Below are 26,268 nucleotides of genomic sequence, written 5' to 3' on the forward strand. Positions count from 1 at the left end.
ATGAAAAAACTAAAGACTCCAATTCCAAGACTGGAAACTAGAAGTTGTCAGTAATAATTCATACTAGTATGAGTCCATGAAGTGATTCACACATTTATGGTCAACAGATCAAATCCAAAAGGAAAAGTTTTAAGCTTATAAACTTAAAAGCTTATTTCCAATCAGCTGTGTGTAATTTCTTTTGGCTCTACAGCTAAAATGTTGCTATAGCAACAACGTGTACAACCTCTTTGAATGTGGATTTTCCATTTAAAATTCACGAAGAACATCACTAGTTTACAATAATGACATCCAACAAGACAAGCTGAAGACGTGATTTTATTGGAAGGATGCTGTACCTGATTTGAGATGGTAGATTTGTTTGAGTGGTGGGAAAAATTAATTTAAAAAAACTAGAACAACAAACAAAAACCCCACCTTTGACATTTGGTTTTCACTTTGGTACGTACAAGCCGCGTTGAGGCGTTTCCACAGAGTGAAAAGGAAAAACCCTGGCTTTTGACATTCAAACGATTCAGAGTGTCTTTGGTTCCTCTCCAGTTATAAAACAAGCGTCACATGATTACAAAGCTTTTACAGAAAAAAAAACAGTGCAATTCAAAAGAAAAATAAAATAAAATTCATCTTCAAACCACATTGTGCTAAAACAAAATAGGAACTGTCGCTCCACAACATATTAAAGTGCGTTCTTGCTCAGTAGTTGAGTGCATAGTAAAGTCAGCTCTAAGAAAAGAAATACAAACAGGCAAACAGTTCACTTAGAGGGGCTAAGACCCTGTGATATTCTTCTATAGCTAATCAGCGGAACTAAACTTTTAGATTTGTTTTTTTTTATATATATATACAGACAACTAAAACATATTTAGGTATTAATAAATCAAGTGAATTAAAATAACCCTAACCAATGGCTTAAAAAAATCTCCAATTTACTCTGAAGTAATGGAGTGAAAAAAGGCACAATCAGTGAGATTTTCATCCATAGTGATTTTTCGTCTGCTTATTTGAAAAGGCACAGTCCACAGTGCAGACTCTCAATACAGATAGTTTCTCATCAGATACACGGCAGAGAGTTGCCGAGTAAACTTTGGGAAAAAAAACAACCTACTGCTGAGGTCTGGGCAGTGCTGCGAGTTTTAAAAAAGAGAAATACTTTTAGTTGAACTGTCCTATTAAAAGTCTATGACGTGGGAAATCAAACTTTCTGAAGTTGAGAAATTAATACGGACTGTGAACATTTCATGTAGAACAACTGAGGTTTGTTCTCGTGGTTTGTTGTCACTCATTCCATCAGTGCAATTTAACCCTTGAAGGCATAGAGCATAAGACATAATCTGTTGCATATTTCTGTAAATCAACTCAACAAAAAACACCATGTCGAACAAAAAACACCCCCACATTTACTGAAACATCCCGTTTGACATCGACGACCGTCGCTCACCGGAGAGACCGGCTATTATTTACACGAGGATCTAAAATAACCCAAATGGAGAAACTGATATTCACAAAAACAATATATACAGTTTCAAAGCAACTCTAGGAAGTTGGATACCTTGAGCAGGACAAATAAATAAAAAAAGGAGGGGGGGCTGCACTAAAATGCACACAAGGCAGGCACATCAATACTCCCTGAGGCGGTTCACTCCGGCGAGCTCAGTCGGCATCTGTTATGATGCTGGTGGCGTCCGACTCGTCGTAGGTCCTCTTGTAGCGGACGGTGGAAGGGAAGTGGGCTCGTTTCTTCCTGTAGACGATGAAGCCGATGACGGCGACGAGGATGATGACGATGATGATGAAGAGGCCCAGCGCCACGGGAGAGCCTGCAGACTCTGGAGGAGGACACGGAGGCGGAGTAGTCGTCAGTCACCGATCAAGATTTTCCTTTACGCTGAAGTTCATACGGCTTTTATCCAAGTTCAGACAAAACTAACGTGTGTAGAATATTTCTATTTTGGGCCTAAACATGAAAGCTAAAGCGATGAAGCAAAATAAAAAACATTTCCCAAAAATGCCAAGCGGCTCCTTGAACGCGGCTGTGGTTACTCACTTGCTTCGGTTTTGCAGACAACACGACTGTAGCTCGCCTGGCAGCTGACAAAACTCCAGATTCCTTCATCCCCTGCCACCATGACGGCACAGTGGGGGGCCGATTTCTTCCCAGCATCAGAGGCCTCGGGCTTCCAGTTGGAATAAGCCAGCGCTGAGCCGTCCTGCCAGGATACAGGCTTACCTGAATTTAAAAAAACAAGGAGATAATGAGACAGGAAAGGGAGGGAGACCATCCTGTCTGTGGCACAACAGAAATGTCACAAACAAGGTGTTTACGTACGATAATGACCGTAAATATCTGATTCAAACAAACCGCAGGATCAAACAGATTTGTTAAGAAACATTAGTTAAAGGTGACACATTGTTCTCATATTCAGGTTCATAGTTTTAATTTGGGCTACCACTTGACAAAGTTTACATGCTCTCATGTTCAGAAAAGGCATCAGTGTTCTCACGCAGCCAATTCCTGCAACTCCTCTCTTCACCCTCTGTCTAAAACACCTGGATTTATTTTAGCCCCTCCCCCTCCCAATAAACCTGAGTCTGCCCTAATTGGCCAGCTGGCTCAGTCTGTTGTGATTGGTCGACCGATTTCAAAACGTGTAGGAAAATGTCACGCCTCCTTCGCCAGAAAAGAGAAGATTCTCAGATTGCAGGCGGGGTTACCCCCCAAAAGAGTCCAACTGTGACATCACAGTGGGGGGGAAATCTGAACCAGTCGTTCAGAGCCAGGCTGTGGGGTTTAGCCAGCTCACAAAAAACGACAGCGTGGTCTTTTTCCACAGCCTGTGGGCCGGCAGGCACCACAGATCACACATCTATGTGCACAAACACTGAAAAAGAGATATGTCACCTTTAATGTGGCGATGTGCGGCAGTGCAAGAAGCTGTAAACAATTTATCACCCTATCCAGCAGACATGCAGGAACATTAGCAGGTGTTTTTGCGTTTCTGTCTGAGTTTAAGTCCAATATTTACTTTTCCTCATAGCTTGTTTTTTCAGTCTCCACCAACTTCAGGCTCTTCGCCCAATAGATGTTCGATCGCGGTCGCTAACTTTGCTGCTGTTTTGGTGCTTGGCAGGTTCGCAGGCCATAAAACCAGAACAATGAGCTGAATGACACTAAAATGCTTCATGGAGTCGGTTGATAATTCTCTGTGGACTTGTCACGTCACATTATACATAATCATTTGATTCCTTGCCAAGATCAAAATACTTATTGCCTGAAGAAAACTGGTCACACTCAATGGAATTTGGTGTTTTCACTCGTGAGTTGATGTTATCACTGTTGTAAGTTTTAGATGTTAACACAAGACCCTTAGAATTCAAAACTGCATTGGACCCAGCTCTCACTCCCAAGTTAACTGACAGGTTCTTTGAAACCAAAGTTGTTCTCTCATCGCTCAGAAAGCTCCGCTAACTCCACGTCGTTTAGCTTGACTTGTGTTAGTTAAGTTACGGGGTTTACCTTGAGTATCCAAGTCGATGCCGAGCCACACACGACCGGTGATGAGAGAGTCGTCGGTGATGTACTTTGACACAAAGTCGTTCTCTTCTTTGGTTTTTATGGTCAGCAGCTGAGCGTCTGTCAAAAGACAAAAAAACAAACAACAACCGGTGGAAAAACAGTTGCTTCAGGTGAAAACCCTAATAATCACCTTTCACACCCCAAACGACGACTCACCCATGCTCTGACAGATGCCTCCGGCCTGCTCCTTGCTGTAGACGCTGTAGTTGTAGAAGCTCATGTCGAAGGCGTAGCAGTGATCCTGATGCCGCACCCACTTGGACATGCCGCTGGGCGCACCGTTGCTCTGAGGACAGCGGTTGGCCTCTGGGGCGGAACGCATTCTCGCCCCTGGTTTTCATGACAACACAGACACAAGAAGAATAACGCCAACTGCTTATTGTACGATACGTGAACAAGAACTCTGGGCCATTTTTATTGACCTCGACAGAAGCCACTGTGACTTTTCGAGTTGCAAACCAACAGAAGAAATAGGGAGTCGGATTATTACAGGCAATTATATATATACATTTATATATATATATATATATACTGTATATCTCATAATAACTATTTCATGGTTTAGATAACATTTCTCTCAGCAGTGACAGTTTTGCAACAGTTAATCGATTAATAATCGATTACTAAATTAATCGCCAACTATTAAGTAGTTTTTATGGAAAAAAAAGGTCTTCTTAAATGTGTATGGTTTCTGGTTTCTTTGCTCCTCTGTGACAGTAAACTAAATGTCTTTGGTGTGTGGACCAATCAAAACATAATTTTGGGGTTTAGGGAAACACGATCGACATTTTTCACAATTTTTGGACTTTTTATGGACCAAACAACTAATCCATTAATCGAGAAAATAATTGACAGAAAGTATATCTTATAAATCTTCCTACAGATGGGAGGTGTCTTACTCTGGGATGTGGTGGTGATGGTGGTGGTGTAGCAGATGGCTCCGTCCACCAGCGTGTTGCAGCCCGTCTTCACCCAGGCTCCGGCGGGCGTTACGAGAACGCAGCTGGCCTCTTGTTGGTCAGAGCCGGAGCCGTCCTTTGAGTCAGAGATGGCGGCTTTGTAGTCGAACCGTGTTCCGTCGGACCACTCGAAGGCTGAGTCGCTCACCTGCATGGAGAGGGGAATTATGAGCCAAGAACTACGAGGCACCAGTGGCATGCGAGAGTGACCCAAATGTGAAATCTTGTTTCTGGCAAAATGCTTACGTCCTGATTCGACAGGCCAATCCAGAGCGGGAAGCCGTCCGACTTGGCGATGAGCTCCAGGTGTGCGCTGTGCTGGAGGTCGTGGACACTCGCCAGGTGGCCTCCACGCTGACCGCACTCTTCCAGAGCCTGGAACCAACTTAATTTCCGGGTCACGACATCGTAAGTCAAGTTGCCGTAACGCTGAAAATCTGCGGATGATGTGTTGTACTCCTGTTTGGGTTCTGGGGAGGAGAGTGAGATTAAAAACACGTGAGATCAGTTTTTTAAGCACAAAAACATTTTTTGCAGTGACGATAATAGTAGAGGCGGAGAGAGAGAAATGTGAAACACCAACCGTGGTCCAGTTTGCAGGTCACTATGGTCCGTTGCTTGAACTCGGAGAAAAGGTTTTGGTTTGACACGAGAAGCCAGTTGCCCTGGGTGGTGAGACCGGCCATGAATGGTTCGTCCACATTCGGTCTGCCTTTTGCCCAGTTGGAGTATTGGACTTTTGTGCCATCGTACCACTTCATCTGGTCATCTACAGCATAACGAGACCAAAATCAATCCTGGTACAATGACATCAATCTAAATTATAATACTATAACCCAGGTTAAGGTATCAGGATCAGCAATATCAGAAAAATGTGTTCAGAAACATCTAAAAAAAATAGAGATTTGTAGACAAAGTTATAATAATGCCAACCGTTGTCGTCTTTAAACAGCCCCAGCCAAACAAACTGGGCCAACGATTGAAACGGCAGGAGTTGCAGCTTGATGAACTCATTCTCCTCGGCATTTCGGATGGTTAGGATGTCTGCATCTGGATCTGAACCATAAACGCAACATCATTAGCAACGGTCTGTGATAAACACGTCAAAACTAAACAAGCTTCCACAAAACAAGGTGTGCCCAGGGTTTTGAGATTCTTACGAAGTTTTTTGCAGGTTTCGTGAATCTGTCCCTGGTTGAACTCTTCCCAGCGGGAGGAGACCAGCTGGAAGGAGTAGCAGTTGTTCTTGAAGGGGATCCAGTTTGGACCATTCATCTTATGCGGGCACTTTGCTGCAACGTCCTCTGGCGTGGTGATGGTCTCTTCTGCAATTAAAAAGTTTACATACTAATTTCAAAACTTTCAAAATGCCGACTGAGAGGCTATTGCTGAAGTTCCCCTACAACTGACTCTACATCCTTTCACCCCACAAAACACATATTGATTATAAACAAAGAGCAGTATTTCAACCTCGAAACATTTTGAGCTACAACTGGCATATAAGCTATGAGGCCTTTTCTGACTCAAACACCTGGTATTAAAAATGTACCCCCAGGAAAAACATAAACCATTCATCCATTACCTAGACCGGTTATACTTTTAGGGTTGTGGCTGAGTGGCAACCCACCGTGACGTCACCCGTTGGTTTGTGACCTGCCGTTTCGAAGCCTCGAGTTTAGCATTAATTATGTTTGGTTTTATGAAACCAGACGAAACCATATTTGGAAACAGGCACAGGGGGGAAGTGCAGACGCGAGGGGCCGAACCAAACCGAGTCTTCCAACCTGGAACCGTACCACATTTTTCCTGAGTGATGCTCCCCCAAATTTCCTACAAAAAATATTGTTTCATGCACCAACAGTTCCGCCAGTAGCACTGGACTTAGCCTCTCTGTCTGTCCATCAGCTGTGTGCACTCACTGTGTGGTTTGTGGCAGATGGCGCCTCCTAGCTTCTGCTCGCACTCCGTGGCTTTCCAGAAGCCATCGGTGTCCAGATAGACACACGAGCCACTGGTCACGTCAGAAGACCACCGGTTGAATACGGTGTGACTGTGGTCGGTCCAGCGGTAGTGGATCCCGTCCTGGACACAAAAGGTAAGACAAAAAGAATGTTGTAGAAACAGTGGATATAAATAAAGTAAGCCTTCTATTCAGTGCGCTTACATCTTCGCTGAAGAGGCCGATCCACATTGGCGTGCGCGCACGGCTCACGTGCACGGTGAGAGTGGACTGGAACAAGGTGTCGGCCACACTTGCCAGGTCCATGTTTTTGCTTCTGCACTGCTCCAAGGCCTCGAACCAGGTGAGATTTTTGGCAACAAGCTGGACGGTGTGGTTGCCGATGTGGAAGGGCTCTGCGCGAACATGGGGCTCCTCCACTTTATCTGAAATGAGTGAAAAGTGTCACCTTATGAACGTCGTCTCTCTCCGTCTACGTTGCTGCAATATCTGGTTCCTTCTTTTCAAGTATTCATCTGTTCATTTTCAGGAGGTTACATTAAAGAGATGACAGGAAACGAGGGATGAAGAGGGGGGGGGGGTCTCCTCCAATGTGAACCATGGACATTTCAGTTAATAACTGGCACCTGAACCAGTAGCCCACAAACCTCATAACAGGTGGCAAACCTTTCCAGCGTATGGTATTCTCCAGGGTTAACATATCTGGCATCAAAGTCGATACTTAATAAAATCTTGATTATAAAGTATTACGTGTTAGAAACGGTGATTTACCTGCATAGTGTTGGCAAACAGCCACATTTTGATACTGTGTGCAGGAGGAATAGTCCCAGGTCCCCAGCATGGCAGAGTCGGGGTTGTTGATCAGAAACACACAGAAATCAATACTATCCGGATCCCATGTCTGGTAAAAAGAAAAAAAAAAGGGAGGAGAATTTACAAACTGAAAAATAAATTGTGAATTCAAATGTGGTCAAGCCTTTTTCTCCTTCTCCTTTACTATGATGCAACTGTCCAGTGGTTACTAGAGCCGACCGATATGGATTTTTGTGGGCCGATGTCGATATTGATATTTAGGAGTACAAGATTCCTGATACAATATATACTGTATATAGATTTGTAATCGTTTACTAAATTAATCGCCAACTATTTGGATGTTCGATTAATCGGTTCACGTAGTTTTTATGGGGGAAAAGTTCAAATTCTCTTATTTCAGTTTCTTATATGTGAATATTTTCTGGTTTCTTTGCTCCTCTATGACAGGAAACTAAATATCTTCAGTGTGTGGACAAAACCAAACATCATCTTCGGGTTTGGGAAACAGGATTGACATTTTTCACCATTTTAAGAATCAACCAAACAAAAATAATAGACAGATTAATTGATAGTGAAATTAATTGTTAGTTGCAGCACTCAAATCGGCTCAAATCATGTCGGCAAATATTAATTTAGCAAGTTCAACACTGTTGAACAGTTAAAAAAAATCTGATGAAGCAATACATTCTTCTTCATTGTGAAAAACACCCCGCATCTACATTACCCACAATGAAACTTGATTGTTGAGAGTTGAATCAAGAATTCAACTAGCTTCTGTTTTTTGTTTTTTTTAAATCGTTTACCCTTTTTGTTGCGGAAGTGAAGTTGAAGCGAACTCACATTGATGTGTATGGCCTTGTGCATGCCCAGGAGCAGGGGGTTAAAGTTGAGGTAGTCGACCGGGGACTGGTCCACCCATTCGGGGTCGTTACGCTTGATTTTCAGACCAATCCATATCCTGTCCATGTTTCTCATGCCAGGCATGAGTGTGGTGATGAAATCTAAAACACACACACACACACACACTCATTTGAGCAGATGAAAAAATAACTGTTCATTTATTAATTCCATCTGAGTCATGACATTGTCAACTTTGCCATGCTTGTTCAGAGAACTAGAACAGTAGCAGTCCTCACCTTGCTCCACCTGATCCGATATCGTGACCAGGGTTCCTCTCACTGACTGGCAATTCTCATTGGCATACCTGAACGGCACGGGTTTCTTGCTCCTCATCAGTGTGTAGCACTGAAATGAAAGATACCAGCATCGTTATCACAGTCATGCCTCACTGGTCCTACGTTAATGAGCTAAATCCTATGCTTTTTTTTTTCTGACAAGGGTTTGTCCGGTAACATTGTGCCTGTCTCTGGAGTCCAAGGTGACTTATTCATTTAATAAAGGTTAAATAACATAAAATACACAGTGATGTGCAAAAGGCAGATGCCATGCAAAAATATTTTCAATTCAGCATTTGCAACCCATTACTTTAAGAGCACAGGATCTCAAAGTCACTCAGGCGGTAAATAAATGTTGGTGTAAAATGATTTTAAAATGAAGCCACCGCTTTTTAGTTCTGCTCAGTTAATATAGATCTAATTATTTTCAATTTAACTCAGTTTCTGCTGGAAATATCTCAAATTTGGATTTTGTTTTTTTGGGTTGGGGAATTTATATGAATGGAAAAGAAAGATTTTTTTAGCCAGCATCAGGCGTTTCCATGTGGATTTCTTTGATCCGTTTGAAGTATGTCAATCAACTTGTTTCCTTGGCTGTAGTCTATTTATATTCTAAAACCAGTTCTGTTGAGCACAATCACTCCAGGGTCTCAATAAGGACAGGAGTTAATCTGTCGTGTCATGCATTGGATGAATTATTATACCTTATTCCTGAAGGATAGAGACTCATTTCCACAAGGCAGTCCTCCGGGCTGAGGCTCCAGAGGTTTGATCTCCACTGACGTGATGTTGTGTCTCTCGCACACAAAGGACAACTGCTGCCTGCAACTCAGTTCGTGGTCTAAAAGAGAATGTGCACATTAGTAAAAAAAAAAGGAAAAAAAAGACTCTGTAGAGTGCCTATTTTAAGTAATGTACATCAGAGCTTCTTTGAGAGAGGAATAAATTCAGATTAGTTGTTTCTCATCTTACTCAATGAATTTAAATTGGGGGAAAACGTCAGTCAACAGTCTGACTATCTAATGTAGCTGTCACCATCTCAATTATATGGATGGTTTTCTTTCGCTGATGGAGTTTGTTTTCCTGCCAAACAATTTGGTAAAAGTGAAAAAAAATATCAATCACACTATGAGACACCGTAATGTTTACTCACTGGGAAAGATGCTCTCAGGACTGATGGAGATGCATCTGCCCAGGAATACCGAATGGTAAAAGAACATCTGGGTGTACCTATAACATACAACGTACATTATTTCAATCACATTTTGCCACAAATATACAAATGTAATTGTCACACATATCTGGTTTATTTGTGTTTTGTACGACGTGAAGAGTATGTGTGTGCCCTTCGTCGCCTTACGTCATGGGGAATATCCGCCCAGGCTCCGTCAAGTCAATCCACCAGTTTTGCTTCGGAGTACTTGATATCTGTTCAAAACATGCAAGCAATATTGCCACATTGAAAATGTAATTATATAATCAACTAAACTACTCTCAAGTACATCCATCAGGCAGGCAATAAACAATAATAAAAAATAAAAATAAAATCACTTTTATGTGAAAAAACATTGAATTACTGAATTAAATATCTATGATAGCATGAGGATTTTAGAAAATAATCTTTATATAAAATGCTTGATTGTACTCAGGAGCGATATTGCACATCCATAAAGTTAGAGGACTTGCAGGAGAATGAATGAAAACAAAACAATCAAAATTGATGCAGCAGAAACCGGGATGACTTGTATTTCACATTTTTTAGAAAAATAAATTTGATGGGAATTTATAATGAACTGTGAAGTACATGCTACTAAGCTTTTACGACACTGATGATTGTATTTTCAAACGGTTGTCTCGGAGGCAGAACTTTACAGTGTGTATTGTTCTGCATTACATAGTTTTTATTCTACTTTTTGACGACTGCTTCCATTTGTATTCTCAGGAGAATATTGACAGATTTCCATGACCCAGAAGGTTGTTGAAATAATTTGCCCAGTCATAAGGCTCTACAAATCAAGTACAGATGCCCATGAGCAAAGTAAACAGGGCAAACGCCATAGAGAGAAAAACAAGATGGGGAATTCCAGTTTAGTCCAATTTGGAATCACATTTAGTCATCCCTTACTGCCGTCTACAATAATGTAAAAAAAAAAGGTATTGGCAGAAACATCAGAAATACTCCTGGACTGGTGCAATACTGGTGTTACGGACAAAATCAACAAACTCGCGCTTGTAGCGGATTTTACAGCTTTATGGTTCGACTGCCTAAATATGGAAACAAGGTTTCTGTCTACACGGCCAATCATGAAACCATGGTTTCTGTGCTTTGTGAACAAAGGAAGTGGTTTACAGAGCAGATGTGTACGCTGTAAATGACAAAAACTAGGACATTTAATTTAGACTTTGCTATTTTTATATACAGTCTATGGTCCTGGGTGGGTGTCGCTCCTCGTGGTCACTCACAGACTCCCGTCACTTACATTTTTTAGGTACTGGTGGATCTGCATGGCAGCGGTGGAGGTAGTTGGAGCAGCCATTTTGCTGTCATTCGTGCTGCAAAAGAGCCTCGCCTCCTCAAAGGTCAGCTTCGGCTCGTGAACAAACCAAAACTCTGCTCCATCCACGAAGACAGAGGTCTCGTGGTGCCCACCTGAAAGACACATCAGACAGCTTTAAAATCGTCACAGAAATCTGCATAGTGTATATATATATATATGTCCAATTCTCAGTAGTATAAATGATCAATGGAATCACAGAACAGGTCTGCAGGGCGCAGGCCAACCTGGAGTTTGAGATTCCATCACTCACATTATTCTGATGTCCTCCGACCCGCTACAGTTTCAAATGAACTGAAAATATCTTTACACTTATAATTATATAATATATAATCAATTTGGAAAGCCAGATCAAACATATTCTGGCTACTGACGGATCCGAATTAAATTACCGACTCAGATTCAAAAGATAATCAGACTTTGAACACAGATTTGGTCATTACCGGGATTGTACCAGTCTGGGTTCTTTGGCGTCTTTCCTGTTAAAGCATCGACAAAGAATCAGTTAGAATCGCACCATAATCAACAGCACACACACTCACAACAAGCTAATGTTGCATTCAGGACAATGTATTGAGCAAATGTGTTTTTTTAAATCACATGTGGAGAAAATCTCTTCCTTTACTTCATGGCTGTGTAAAATTAAACTACACAAATAATTCCTCTACTGTATGCACTGCACATAGTTATAGTTATGTGTATAGTCTCACCACGGGGTATTTGGCAGGCCCACTCCAGCCTGGAATCGCAGTGAAATGGTGTGTTGTAGAAAGGTGTGGGAGGTAAGTGGTGGTTCAGAAACACAAAGAGGTGTTTCAAGGTGCTCTTCGTCGTCTAATGAGGACACACAAACATCGTCATAAAGAAAACCGACAGTATGGATCGGGTTCCTCCCTGCAGCTCAGCGATAGTTTCAGAAGAGAATGTCTCTCTCAGACAACTCAAATCTCTCACTGAGCAAAGGTAATTGACTGAGTTGCAAGATGAAAGTGAAAACAGCAAGAGGCCGTCAGCTGGCACGCCCCCTGGTCTGACCGACTGCCTTTCCTGGAATTTTGTTGCTGTGCAGCATGAAAGACATTGAGTCAGTGGGGCAGATTTCAGCCGTAGCTCTTCTCATCACTCCCACAAACAGATAAAAGATAAATCAGGAGAGCTGTACATTAGGGAAAACCCGTTCTCACAACACTACAATGAAAAGAATCGTGGAAATTAACACGCAAGAAAGACAAGTGATTTTCAATCAAATACATAACCGGGTACGGACATGGAGAAATGAAGGGGCACAGCAAATGTTTATCTATAGTGTAGAATAAATCCACCCAGCCCACCTTGAACGCAGAGCAGTCCCGGCTGTATGCATCATCCTCGTGGAAATCATCTTGTAAAACCTCCATAGAAACCTGTTAAAGACACATGGAGTAAATAGACTTCACGCGCAGAAATAAGTGCAACATGGTGCATTTATCTAAGTCTATCGAAAGCGGGTGTGGTTTGCTTGGGTTAGTGTTGTGTGCTGATCTGAAATACACTGACTGTTAAGTACAGTCTAGGTTTACTATACTATACACTACACTGTTACTCACAGGCCGACCATCGCTCCACTGCCACGATCGATCGGATGGGTTTCTCCTGTTCAGGCCGACCCAGAAGTACCGATTGTTACTGCAACAAGAACATCAGAGCACACCACCGTCACCAATGATACTTAACTTCTTTCAAAGAAAACAAAAACGGTGAAAAAATGTCCTCTTAGGATTGGAGACATTTCAAAAAGGGATGTTGACATTTTATTCATAAACACAACCCCCCCCCCCGCCTCAGTTCAGCCACTTACTGAAATGTTGTTGTGTTTACTTTCGAGCAAAGTGATGACTGTTTATGTGAGCAAAGAGAAGAGGGTTGAACTCTGAGGAATGCTTCTATGAAGACATAACAACATGTTGAGCGTTCATCTCTTTTTTAAGTGACTGGAGTCTGATGGGGAATGAGTGTGACTACGCAGGTTGAAGCAACAACCAGACTTTCCCAGGTCTGAATGTTACAAAAATAAACAAAGTAAAATACAATAAAGCTAATAATGCTTTGAGAAAGAGTACGCACATACTTGCATGCGTGTGTGTGTGTGTGTGTGTGTGTGTGTGTGTGTGTGTGTGTATACCTGATGGTTTCTCTCATGATGCTGTGCAGGGCCCTCATCTCAGCGACATTAGTGAAGCTGGGCAGGCTGGCTCCCAGAGCCTGGCAGAACCTCTCAGCTTCCTCCCACGAGCGCTTCCTGCTCAGCCGCTCCTCGTGAAACACCTGACAAGAAACACGACAGCTACTAAACACAGAACCGGGGAAGTAACAGACTGGAGAACATTGTACAGAAAAGCCAATTCGTTCTCCGACAACACAGCTGTTTTCAGACACGAACTCCGGAAAAGGTTTGTAGAATTGGCGTTCACATATGTAGAATGCAGCAGGAGATTGTCCGAGTCAGTTCAAAGACACACACACACACACACACACACACACACACACACACACACACACACACACACACACACACACACACACACACACACACACACACACACACACACACACACACACACACACACACACACACACACACACACACACACACACCTTGTAGCAGTATCTGATGTTTTCTCTGGACACCCATCCATTAGGACAGGTGGTGTTGGGGTTCGGCTCTGGCTCGGGGGACGGGAGTGGATTGAGGTCTGCTCTACAAATGGTGCCGGCCTTAAAAATTGTACAGTTCTTCACCTCCCACTTGCCCAGAGGTTGGTTGGTGGAAAGAACTGCGCAACCTCCATGTTGACCTGAAATGCACATGTAGTTGAAACACAGTTGTTTTTAATCATATAAGTTTGACTTCTAGGTGACAAGTCTAAAGATTTGTACAAAAAGTAAGCGGGAATTCAAATGTGAATATTTTATAGCTTTTCCTAGTTTTGTGTTATATCAAACAGAAATATCTGGGTTTTTGGACAAAACAGGACATTTGGCGACAAAGCCTCAGGCTTTGGGAAAACGCTATGGATATTTCTCACGATCATGATGGAAGCAGCCATTAGAAGATGGTAAATCGTGGGCCTAAAAGGACGCATGAGGTCGGCAACAATGCTCAGTTATTCTGTTGCATTCAAACCATGATTGATTGGCACTGAGGGGAGAAGAAAAGTGTGACACGAAAACATGCCCCACACTGTTACACCGCCACCAGCCTGGACTGTTGACTCAAGGCTGGTTGGGTCCATGGATTCATGTTTTCGACGCTAAATACTGGCCCCGAGATTCTCTTAGCCTCCGATTCGATTTCATGTAACATTAGAGGATATGTTTTTTTATGGAAGGAACCAAAATATTCTGTAAATCCAAGTTCAGAATTATATGCAACACGTTACAACACTACAGTCTGTCATTAGCCACGAGCTATAAGCCAAAAGCTCCAGTACTGCTAACCTGGTTCAAACCAGGCCCAGTTGGTGTACGTAACCAAACCCGGAGAGCCGTCCTGGCTCAGCCACTGGTATTCTCCCGTGTTCTTGATGTCCTGTACGCCTGTCCAAAAATACTGAGGTTCCTGGCTGATGTGCTCTCCAAGTAGACGGTTGATGAAGGCCTGCTCAAACCTGGAAAGTACAGTCAGATATTAGTGAGGTTAGTCTTTGTCCTGCCCAAACATACAAAGAACATTTGAAGTTGTGAAGAATGAGTTTGAATTTGCTTTACAGTTAAAAACAGAGCTACAGACAGACAGATTTATTACTTCTAATCCCACCTGGGAAATTCCGAAAATTCTGGGAAATTCATGCTGGGTGCATCTTTGCATACCTGTTCCTTATGGTGATGTTACAGCGATCTTTGAAGGACACTTGTTTGGTGTTCACTTGATAACAGGAGTTGCCGTGTCTCCTCCAACCCTGGGGGATTTACAGGAGTAAGACTTCTTGAGCAACATTACATTTACAAGCATCAAGGCCCAAACAGTCAGTTTCAAGCGTAACTGTCCATATCTGCGACACATACATATCTGCCTTTATCCCCTTAATGACTCGGAGGCTGACCAAATATCATCTTACCGCAACAGCATGTAATATTTTAAGTACACACAGATATGCCCGCTGACGATTCCTGACTTACGAACACGACGTTCATGTGTGGAAGAACACATATCACTTCTAAACTTAGATATGAATAAATAAACAAATAGCATTTTCCTTGAGAACAGTGGGTCATGCGGACAATACTTACATCTTCAAAGCGACATCCAGTCTGCGTGGCCGATTCCCTGACCTCCCCTTTTGTCTGACACATGAAAGGTAGCCTCAGAGTGCAGGTCCCGACCCGCCAGCCGTGAGACTGCGGAGAACAGACACGGGTTTGATTTTGCAGGCCTCATACATAATAAACAAACTTGTACAGTGGGATCACACCAAGACAAACACACAGCCTGGACGGTATACCGTAGAAAAATGCTGAACACAATACAGGTGGGGTTACAGAAAAAATGCATGCCCTCACACCCATTTCAACACACACACACACCTCTCCAGAGTAGAACACGCAGCTGGTATCCTGGGTGGGCTGGACTGGTTCGTTTGGGCCCCAGAAGGTGAAGGTGACGGGCGCCTGGTTGATCCACTTGAAAACCGTAGTTGGGTTCATGTTGATACCGGTCAGGCCGATCCACACGTCCAAGAACTGGCCATCTGATGGACCACAACACAAACGCAACATCGCACATCAGGTTCTGGAAAAATGTCAACAGTCAAGGCAGAGGTGTGGGGAGTAAAATACTCTCAATACTTTATCTACGTCTTAAATGGAGAGAAAAACAACAGCCAAAGAGAAATGACTACTTCAGAACTCAACCCCAAGAAATATCAATTTAGAAAACTTACAAAATGAGAGATTTACCTGCGTGGAAGTTAGTGCTGATCATCTCCTTGCTGTCAATGGAGTGGAGGCTGGCCAGGAAGCCGTCCCGTCCTCCCACCGTTGTGTTACAGTGCTGGAGGGCGTCCGTGAAGTTCCGGGGCTCGTCCTTCTCTAACTTGTAACACCAGCCGTTCCACGGGACCCAACCGTCCGCACACACCGTTTCTTTATACACGGACGACTCTGTGGAAAGGCAGCAAGATGGCCGCAGGCCACAAGGGGAAGGCAGCTCAGTTTCATCTCTACATCACAAACTTCGACACAACCTCTATCCTTTGATCCTCAATTTGAATACGAAAAAATACACATAAAGTAAAGAAAAAAAATGTACCCTTGCCAAAAAGCATATTTTATTCATATTATTTTGTCTCCTCTCCCCATGTGATACCACGGCTCATTTTTGCTTCTCTTCTGATTCTTCTTCTGCTGTCTCATTGCAATTGGTCAGAAAATCCAAACTTTCTAGAAACGTGTGTTCACACTGCGAACAAAGCTAACAATGACCATCTGTTTTGGTCGGACTAAATTTTGGTCCGAGTAACGTTGCACTGCATTTATCTTGTTTCGGACTAAACTGAAAAAAAGTCTGAAGGCCCCCACCAAAACAAGGTATTTGTGAAAGCGCCTTAAAGGGGCAGTAAGTGAATTTGGAGAAAGATGTTCCTCTCTTTGTTGTTGATGATGATGATTTTACTGCACCGGCCGGGGCCTTAAACTCGCAGCCTCGGGTACTGGAGACAGACACACACCAACATTCAGGCCAAAACCCCCCGAGTCGTAGGGTCTTTCGCTGGCATGTCGTTTAGGGGCGGCGGGGGAGTGGTGTTTACAAACTCCACACAGTGTTTTGTGGTGCGGTCCGCACCACTTTTGGGGTTTTCAATTTACAGAGCCAGGGCTTTATTTTGTCCCTGCTTACACACAGAACCGACAGCCAGCAGACCATGAGGAAATATTCCCAGATTTTTACAAAAAGTGTATTGGATTAAAATCACATACTGCCCCTTTAAGTAACAAGTGTCTGGATGCTTACCTGACAGAGCTGCTGGCATTACTAAAGACTCTAGAAGAGACATTCACGCGGACAACGGAGAGCCGACTCGCGGACGTACCTGTCGTGGCTGTGCAAGAGGCATTGACGCTCTTCTTGCAGACGTATGGCAGCTGTTTGTTGCACGCCTCCGATTCAAAGTTCTGCTTGGAGTTCAGGACCCCGCAGCCCGATGCCAAAATTGCGGAGGGGGACGGCATTCCTGTGAAACACATTTCCCACACACAGTGAATTTATTAAAAAACATTGCACTGACTGCGAAGGCAGAGCGGAGGAGTGGCACGGCATTTGCCACTGGGCATTTTTCTCAGTCGAGTTTATCCGGGTTTAACAGGAGAAATGTTTTTTAAACAGTTTAAACATAGTGCTGCTAGCAGCCACATGGACATGTATCAAATTATAGGAAAAACTAAGAGCTGGTATCAGCACAAGGACAGACGGCTGCAGTGTCCTTGATGTTCACACAGCAGTGTAAGAAGAAGAAAAATATATTACAATAGCTAGAAGCCATTTTAAGGCCTTCCATTCAGGACTATTAATGGGTTATTCAGCAATACTAACAAGCCCAATGCCACACTGTGTTCAATAACACACACAATGAGCTTCTTTTGCTTCAACACTGGCCTCATTGTTTCTCTGGCTGACACCAAGTCACAGTTTACAGAGCAGCAGCAGCAGATCACAACAGGATGCAGCTCATGGTGAACGAGGAGAGGCAGGTGTTGCAGGCAAAGTGTACCGGTTTACTGCGGCCTTACGCTGTCTACCAATGTTTTATTTCATTTCATTCAACCTTCGTTAAACCAGGATAGTCCCACTAAGATTTGTAAAAAAACCAACTATTTTTCAAGGGAGAACCGGGCCAAAACGGGCAGCTGCACCAATAAAAACACAAAGTTAAAGACAGAAAACACAACAGGAGACAAAATGTAAAAAAATAAATAACTGAGCACAGACTCAGATATCAATATTTCAGCTTCATAACAGATTTAAAGAGGCTGTCTATAGTAGTTCAAGCATTTAATGAGATTTTTTCATTGAGCTGCAATGTCTCATTTTACAGTGAATTCTATTCCTCCGGGGCCATATCCTCAAAGACACTTTTTCTAATTTCTATACGGGCCTTCGGGACACAAAGCGAGAAGAAGTTGTGATAAAAATGTAATTTTCTGTGAGATGCATACATAGGTACTATGGGAGCAAACCCAGGATTATATATTGTATATATTATATATAGATTTGTGAGTGGCCTCAGCGTGGTGAGTTAGAGCTTTACAATTGGTGATGAACCTCAGGGCAACATGGTGAGCTAAGCTGTGTCAAGCATACAAAAGACATTGAGCAAAGGTATTATGCACATATAAAACCTCACGAGGTCCATAAAGAATTAAGCGCAACTCATTTTGGAAATTAAAAAAATCCCAGTTTAAGATTTTTATAAGCATCGACGAACCGCCTTTTTTTGATTTGGTCTCATCTGTGTTAAATAGCATTTTTAAGTATTCACACACCTGTACAAGGGTCGGCACACAGCAGTATATAACCGTATTCATAAAAAATTTAAATTAGCCTCGTTTTGACCCAGATTGTGAGGTTGCAAAATCTATATAGATCTATTTTCAACTTTTTAAACAAACCATTGCATTTAAACAAAGGCTCCAGTTCTCATAATGTTTATGATTTGTGTTATAATCTGACATGGCCCAAAATTTACAGGGGAATTTTCTTTTTTAATTTAATAACACAAGGGGAAAGACGAGAGAGAAAGAACAATCTAATGTGGTGCAGATATAAAAAAATGAAGATTGTAGATGCGATCCTTTGTCTTTAAGTATTTTATTATAAGTAAACAAACAAGTCTCCAAGTCTGATGGAGAAGCTCTGTCCGAGCGCGTACTTATACTGATAACAGTGTTTAAAGCAAAACCAAGATTAACGATGGGAAAAAGGGCACTGGTTACGAGTATTAGGAATGATAGGTACTGGTGAGATACGACTGCACTGGCCCCCCTAATCCCACGGTCGCGTAGGCCACAAAGGTCAAGTCACACATTAGCAGAGAAAGACATCTTACAAAGAACAGAGAGTGTGTCGTATACGTGTCAGACCATTGTATCGTAAAATGACCGTTACCTGTTTCCCAGCGCAGGACGGAGAGGGGGGAGCCGTCTGACCACTGCCAGCCCTGAGACGTGTCCAGCTGGTGAAGGCCGATCCACATCCTCTCAGGCATACTGCCAAGGCCGTCCAGGACTGCACAACAACACGGCACAGAGTAAAGATGAAAAAAAGGAAATGATAAGTAAGTCTGTTGCGGTATGAATCATCAAGATCAAACGTAACTGACAACAATAAAGCCCCAAAAAAGGGGCTTCAAGGTTTTCAAAACAGCCACGGTCCTGGTGCAACCGAGGCCGATTCAAAATCCATCAAGGATCGGTGGCTTTAAATGTCACTGGGCCCTTTGACACAGAGATGCGTTGAGAGGAGCCCTCTCTCATTATGCAGACTTTACTTCTTTACACTGAACCAAACTAAGCCCGGCACATTGACGCCCCCCCCCAGTTTGTTATTTTACTAGAAAGCATGCTTGCCGGCGTTCTGGAATAAGAAGCGTACGTTGTTGCGACATAACAATGTCAGAATGGTGTTTCACCATTCTGGCTCTGTGACTGCCTCCACTGATTTGCACAAAGATGGAACAACAACAACAACAACAACAACACAGGCCCACATTCTGCGTTCAAACCTTTCACACTGAACAGCGAGGCTGAACAAAGGCACAACATTTGTAGCATGTGTGTAAGGGAGAAAATGGATGGGAGTTAGTTCAGGAAGGGAACACTTTCACACTTATGTCACCTCTGATGAGGTGTTCTACTTCCCGCAGCAAGACAGTGGCCAGAGAGAGTCACAAGCACAAAGAAGCAACAGATATTTTGACGCCGAAAAAGGGTCAGATAATAATCTGCAAAACAAAAAGCAGTGCCGTTGCTATGTCTTCAATATTTTCTCTTTAGATATTTCCAGTGCTCCAACTTGTCCAACTTGTTTTCAGTTCATCTCCACATGACAGATTTGTTTTGAGGGCAGGGCAGTGACTGTCCCATAGCATGATAAACAATAATTCAAGAATAAGGAGAAAAGAGAGACAGAAGAACAAACAGAAGAAGAAGAAAAAAATGCTTTGTCTCAACATCCACACTCTTGCAGGAATTTGTCAAGGGGAAGCTCGTGTGACAGAGCAGCATAACAAAAAACGCCTGATTTGCAGTGAAAGTCTGCAGATGATTTGCAGAGCAACCGAGTGAGAGCTAAATGTTAACAGGTTAATGCCTTTACTAATTCAAGATACACTGTTTTTATTTTCTCTACCTTTATATAAATAACAATAAGCAGGAAAAACCGAGTAAGAATCACACTTAAAAAAACATAATGGAAAGTACCACCGTGGAGCGCTGAAGAAAGTAACGGCATGAAAATAATTTCTCTGATGTTTAATTCTTATTGTGTAATAAATCTTGAGGGGTAAAAATATATTTCTTAGTCAATTGATAAAAGATCACTCAAATCAATAAAAAACTTGAACCACTTTCATTTTGTGCAGTGTGAATAAAACAGATATTTCCCCCTCTGTGCTCCTTTTCTTCAGATAGTTTGTCACACAGAAAAATTCTCTCAAGTCATGAGAGACTCGGCAGTAGATATATTTAGAATAGGACTTATTATTTATATTTAGTCATTATTTATTATTTAAAATCAATTTTCTTTTGAAATGCCACAGTACAGCATTAAAAACTCCTGCCAACAAAATTACTTTTTAATAGCAGTTTTTATTGTCATAAATGAGGCAATTCTGTCATGTCAGAGTGTGTTGATGCTGAATCCAACATGAACGTGAAGCTTTGTTTTGATTTTGTTCATCTTAATCAGTTCAGAGAGAAGGAAGAGTAAAAGTAAAGTGGTAGCAACACGTCAGCCTTACAGGTTTTGGAGTGGAGATCCTCGGGCCCAGACAGGCTGAACAGATCCGCTCCCTGACTGCGACACGAATCCAACGCGGCCTGCCAGGTCACCGCGGCGCTGGAGGCAAACTCGTAACAGAATTCCCCTTCTGGCCCAGCGAACAGAGTCTTGCAGCCCTCTTCTGCGAAGTGAAAGAGGCAGTGTGAAACAACGCTGGACGCATTTTAACATCGTTTATTACAAAGGAAATGAGATTAAAAGGAAAATTGGCTTGCTCGGTCAATAATATCATGAGTGCACAACATCTGGAGACAACTTCTCTGTAAGTAATGCCAGCGTTTAAAAAGTTGAATATGCCTTCATGTTCAATGGGGTTAGGCGTCAAGAAAAAGAGGAAACTGATCATAATATTCTTTAAAATAAGCTGTGACGTGCCTGGTGTTAGACAGAGCCCCTTCTCTCTGTCCTGGTCATAGTCGGAGGAGGTGGCACACCAGGACAGCTCAGGGAAATCTGCGTCGGGGAGACATCCGTGATGCCAGCTGCCATTGTACTTGAAGGGGAAGTCGCAGGGCTTGCCGGCAGAGTTCCCACTGACGGTGTGGACGACTGCACGGAGAGGAGAGGAGAGGAGAGCAAAGAGCAACATCAGAGATCAATTGAAAAGTCTCTGGCATCTCGCCATTACTTAGGAAAAAAACTAAAACCTGCTCCAAGTGAAATCAGGCGACTCCCTGCAAACAAGCAAACACTTCCTCTTTCCACGAACAAGATCATGGAAATGAGACCCGGAGTAACTCAGGTGAGACAAGCGTCTGTCCTTTGGAAACATCAAAGAGAGAAGGACCTTTGCACATAGTTAGCTCAGTGTGGCATTTTTGCAAACGCACATAATGAAAGACGAACGGACTCGGCAGGCGCCTCACCCCTGAACTTACATAAAATCCTCCTGGGATTAACAAGAAGCTCAAATTATTCAAATCAATCAAACTTTCTTTGTCTACTCCTGTATACTGTATAAACACTTTTCAATGCAATAAACTAAAAAAGTAAAACATGTAAACTTAACTTAATGTCAAGGTGACATTATACTTATGAAACAAAAAGTGAAAGTCGCCTTTTATGTTCCACCGCACACGAAAGAGACCAACTGCAAATGTCGGCACAGCAACACACACACACACACACACACACACACACACACACACACACACACACACACACACACACACACACACACACACACACACACACACACACACACACACACACACACACACACACACACACACACACACACACACACACACACACACACACACACACACACACACACACACACACGAGATGCGGCCTCCCAGCATGAAGGCAGAAATAAACAGCAGTGGCCACAATCCAAAAGGTGAGGCTGTTCAAAATGTACCAGAACCTGTTTGGTCGTGATGCAACACACACGCCGGCAGCAGGTAACACCCAGATGAAATGAATCACAGAGGTGGACTTGACGCACATGCGATTCAGGAAGTGGATACTCTTACACAGCAATGAAAGTTTTCAGGTCAACACAGACTGCTTTAAACGCAACTTTCAATCCCCCCGACTGACAAATTTCCTCAGGCATTAGTCGGTCCTAATGGACCGCTTGGAGCACGGGCATTTTGCTGCGCTTGGGGTCCATGTGTAAGCATTTTTGCCTCTCAGCGAGGGGGAAAGGGAAACCACACACTCACCACGGTACGGCCTATGGCAGATGTTGTCCCGGGACCCTCCTCTCACCCACGTGTCATTCGTGTCCCGCCTGGCTGCAACCTTGCCCTCGCTGACCGCCAGGCCCATCTGATAGACGGTGTAAACGGCCCCGTCCAGACAGCGCCACCACAGCAGGATGTTGGTGCCGCAGTCGACCAGCGACAGCGTCTTGGCTTGCACGTCCAACGCCAGGCAGTGGGACGTGGACACGTGGAAGAGCCGGTGGCCCGAACCCCACTTCCACATCTGGGACCTGCTGTTTGGATCGCAGGTGGTGAGGTTCAGGTGGGTCGAGGCGCCTGTGGCCAGGCACTTCCCTGTGCCGGCGTGCTGGATGGCGAACGCATCCTCGTCTATGGGGACGAGACAGAGAAGAAAAAAACCCACACATGACTGATGTCATCTGGTGAAAGACCTTGACTGTGATGTCGTTTCCTGTCTAAATTGATTGTTGATGTTGTGTGATTTTTTAGATAAAACACACAAACAAAAATCCACAATCAGAAAAATTCAGATTCTTACAACAAAGAACTAACTCATGGGAACAAAACGTTCAACTTTCATATTCCCTTGGTTTTACTTTCAATTCTTTGAAATTGGCCATAAACTGGCAAAGAGTTAAACTGAAAGGAGGCGGAGAAGATAACGGACTGCTTATTTGTCACGTCACGTCAAAGTCCCAGATGAATATGTAGCCCAGCATGAATATCTTTATCGTCTTATTTAATACTTTATAACTGCCGCTGCAAGTAAAATGGGCGCCGGTGGAATTTCCGACAAAGACGACTGGCCTGTGTCTGTGAAGGAAACAAACCGACCTCCATCTTAGGACTTTGAACAAAATCTTAAACAGTCACTAAACACATGTAATCCATTACATACCTCATTGCATTCATTACCCTGGTTTTGTACACTTGAATAAACTTTTATTAACTATGTATAATTCGAATACATCAATAAAAATGAACTAGGCCTTTCAATCCTAGATGGAAAAATCTGAGTGGAAATGCTTCAATTTATGTCTTTGGAAGTTATAGTAAGTTTCATAGAACATAAATATGTAACTGCGCAAACCATCTCCCCAAATAAAACCAGGGACATTAGTCATGATTGGCAACAGGAGTTCCCTGTTTTTAAACCATTGCTCAAAACATGTTATTTTGGAAAGGGACATCTTTTAATGCCCGTTTTAAATTTTCTTTTAGGGTCTGCAACTAACGATTATATTTTCATAATCGATTAATCTATCGGTTATTTTTTTCTCAATTAGTCGTTTTGGTCCATAAAATGTCTTCAAATTGTGTAAAAATGTGGAGCAAAGAAACCAGAAAATAATCCTATTTAAGAAACTGAAACCAGAGAAGAACCAGATAGTTGGCGACAGAGCTGCTACAGTGAATCGATTAATCGATTAGTAATCGATTATTAAATTAATCTCCAACTGTTTTGATAATCGATTAATCGGTTCAAGTAGTTGTTATGAAAAAATTGTAAAAAATCTCGTTATTCAGCTTCTTAAATGTGGATATATTTTCTTTCTGTTTCTGTTTCTTTGCTCCTCTGTGACAGTAAACTGAATATCTTTGGCGTCTTGGACAAAACAAAACCTCCTCTTGGAGTTTTTGGGAAACAAGATCAAAAATTTTCACCATTTCATGACATTTCATGGACCAAACAACCAATCGATTAATCAAGAAAATAATCGACAGATTAGTCGATTATGAGAGTAAATCCTAAGTTTCAGCCCTAGATGGCGATTCATTTAGCAGTTGGTTACTAATCGATTTAGCTGTTGCAGCTCTATTTTCTTTTCATGTGATCCTTCTTATTTACGGTATTATGTATTTTGGGGGTTTATTTGTCTTATTCTCCTTAAACATGTTTTTATTTGCTAATTTCCCAATTGCTTTGAATGTTAATTGTGGAGCACTTTGAATTGCCCTTTTGTTGAAATGTGCTGTACAAATAAACCTGCCTTGCATTTTGTGAAGCACTTTTGGTTTGGATAAGTGCAACAGAAATAAAGGTTATCATCATCATCATCATGACGATACAGCGTCTCACTGTACATCCGGCCACATACAGTAACACTGGAGCTGTGTACAGATGTACCACATGACACACCAGAGCCGGGGGGGGGGGGCAGCATTAAGTTGGATCTGAACATGTCTTTGGAGGGGCACATTGTTACCACACTACCGGTTCACCTCTTCCTCGCGGGCTGTTGTCCCGCGGATCCATGTCGCGCCTCGGCACTAGTTATTATTACCCACCCAAGTGTGAGTGAGTGAGTGGCTCGAATGTCTCGGGCACCGGTCCAACGACGTCGGGTCGTCGGCACAGAACGGAACCGAAGGCGCAGAGCGACTCGAGGCAGCGTCGACTTACCGAAGCCCTGGACGCTGCGGGCCGGTGGGCAGGTCCCCCACAAAAGTGCAGTCAACAAACAAAGGCGAAGTGTCGCTGCGGTTGACGTGAGCATGGTCCCGGCGGCGGAGAGGGGCTCTGCTGCTGCTGCTGCTGCTGCTGCTGCTGTTGTTGTTGTTGTTGTTGTTGTTGTCTCTTTCATAAAGGGAGAAGAGCGCCGAGCTGCTGCGAACCGAAAGCGATCGGGTGGCGAACGATCCTCACGACTTGCTGGCCGCAACTGTCAACTGGCTCGCGCACTGTCCGGCTAACGACCGCGGAGCGACAAGCTGACGCTCACCAGGCGCGACGGGGCGACGCTTCCGGTTTGACCTCCAAAATAAAGTCTGAAAGAAAAACTACTCCCCCCGGAGGAGTCATAATAAGGAAAACACGAGAAGAACAGACAGTGAGAGTGAACGTCCACCAGTGAAAGATTCCATATATAGTGCATAACAAGTTTGAGTTATAATTAGCTCAAACGTGACTTACTAAGTGGAAAAAATGAGAAGTTAAAATTAGGTGATACAAAATATTTGTATAAAAATCACTAGATGATTAAATCACTAGATGATATATTCATATATAAAATCAGTACTAAGTCACAATAAAATAATCAAAATGTACAAGACAAAGTTTTACTTATGAATGGTTCCCTGGTCAAAATTCTGACGAATCAATGTATGACTTTGAGTAAAACAATTTAATCTAAATGAAAAGTCAAGAGCAAGAGAAATTCAAAAATACTGATGAAATATTAAAATGTAACACTCAAATTGTGCAACACTCAGTCACATAACTACTAATTGAGCTGCAATCGAAAATGTGTGAAAAAAGTCTTGTATGAACCAGATGATATTATGTTTATATAATATCTTGAAATTATGATAATGAATAATACACAAAGTCTATTTTCTATAAATAAATGCAATTTTAGCAGCATATTCTTCCTTTATGGATAGATAATACTTTTGATACCTGGGTGTATTTCATAACTATAAAATAGTTTTTTTTTATAGTTCAATACTTCATATGAATACAAAGTGATATGAGAACCACAACATGTCATGTAACACTTTGATTTTGAAGGGTCAACTCGCTCCG

At 42.7% G+C, this 26,268-nt stretch overlaps 1 protein-coding gene across 1 annotated transcript; it reads right to left on the reverse strand.

The window, feature by feature from the left end:
- Positions 1 to 305: 305 nt before the first annotated feature.
- ly75 (lymphocyte antigen 75) lies at positions 306 to 25,439 on the reverse strand. The gene is made up of 35 exons (XM_035629447.2): positions 25,147 to 25,439; positions 22,740 to 23,111; positions 21,445 to 21,618; positions 21,029 to 21,190; positions 19,177 to 19,296; positions 17,105 to 17,245; positions 15,972 to 16,175; positions 15,600 to 15,763; positions 15,306 to 15,413; positions 14,886 to 14,974; positions 14,514 to 14,683; positions 13,671 to 13,870; positions 13,198 to 13,340; positions 12,623 to 12,701; positions 12,368 to 12,439; positions 11,747 to 11,870; positions 11,480 to 11,515; positions 10,962 to 11,131; positions 9,842 to 9,909; positions 9,635 to 9,711; positions 9,186 to 9,322; positions 8,443 to 8,551; positions 8,147 to 8,307; positions 7,265 to 7,394; positions 6,698 to 6,918; positions 6,453 to 6,615; positions 5,694 to 5,858; positions 5,467 to 5,589; positions 5,117 to 5,302; positions 4,780 to 5,003; positions 4,474 to 4,681; positions 3,731 to 3,904; positions 3,515 to 3,631; positions 2,045 to 2,227; positions 306 to 1,826 (listed from the first exon to the last, which is right to left on the reverse strand). Exons 1-35 carry the CDS (start codon positions 25,325 to 25,327, stop codon positions 1,651 to 1,653), a joined length of 5,331 nt encoding a protein of 1,776 aa, XP_035485340.2. The 5' UTR covers positions 25,328 to 25,439; the 3' UTR covers positions 306 to 1,650.
- Between the last annotated feature and the right edge of the window lie 829 nt (positions 25,440 to 26,268).

The sequence above is a fragment of the Scophthalmus maximus genome, chromosome 4 (assembly GCF_022379125.1).
Source record: "Scophthalmus maximus strain ysfricsl-2021 chromosome 4, ASM2237912v1, whole genome shotgun sequence".
Classification (NCBI taxonomy): domain Eukaryota; kingdom Metazoa; phylum Chordata; class Actinopteri; order Pleuronectiformes; family Scophthalmidae; genus Scophthalmus; species Scophthalmus maximus.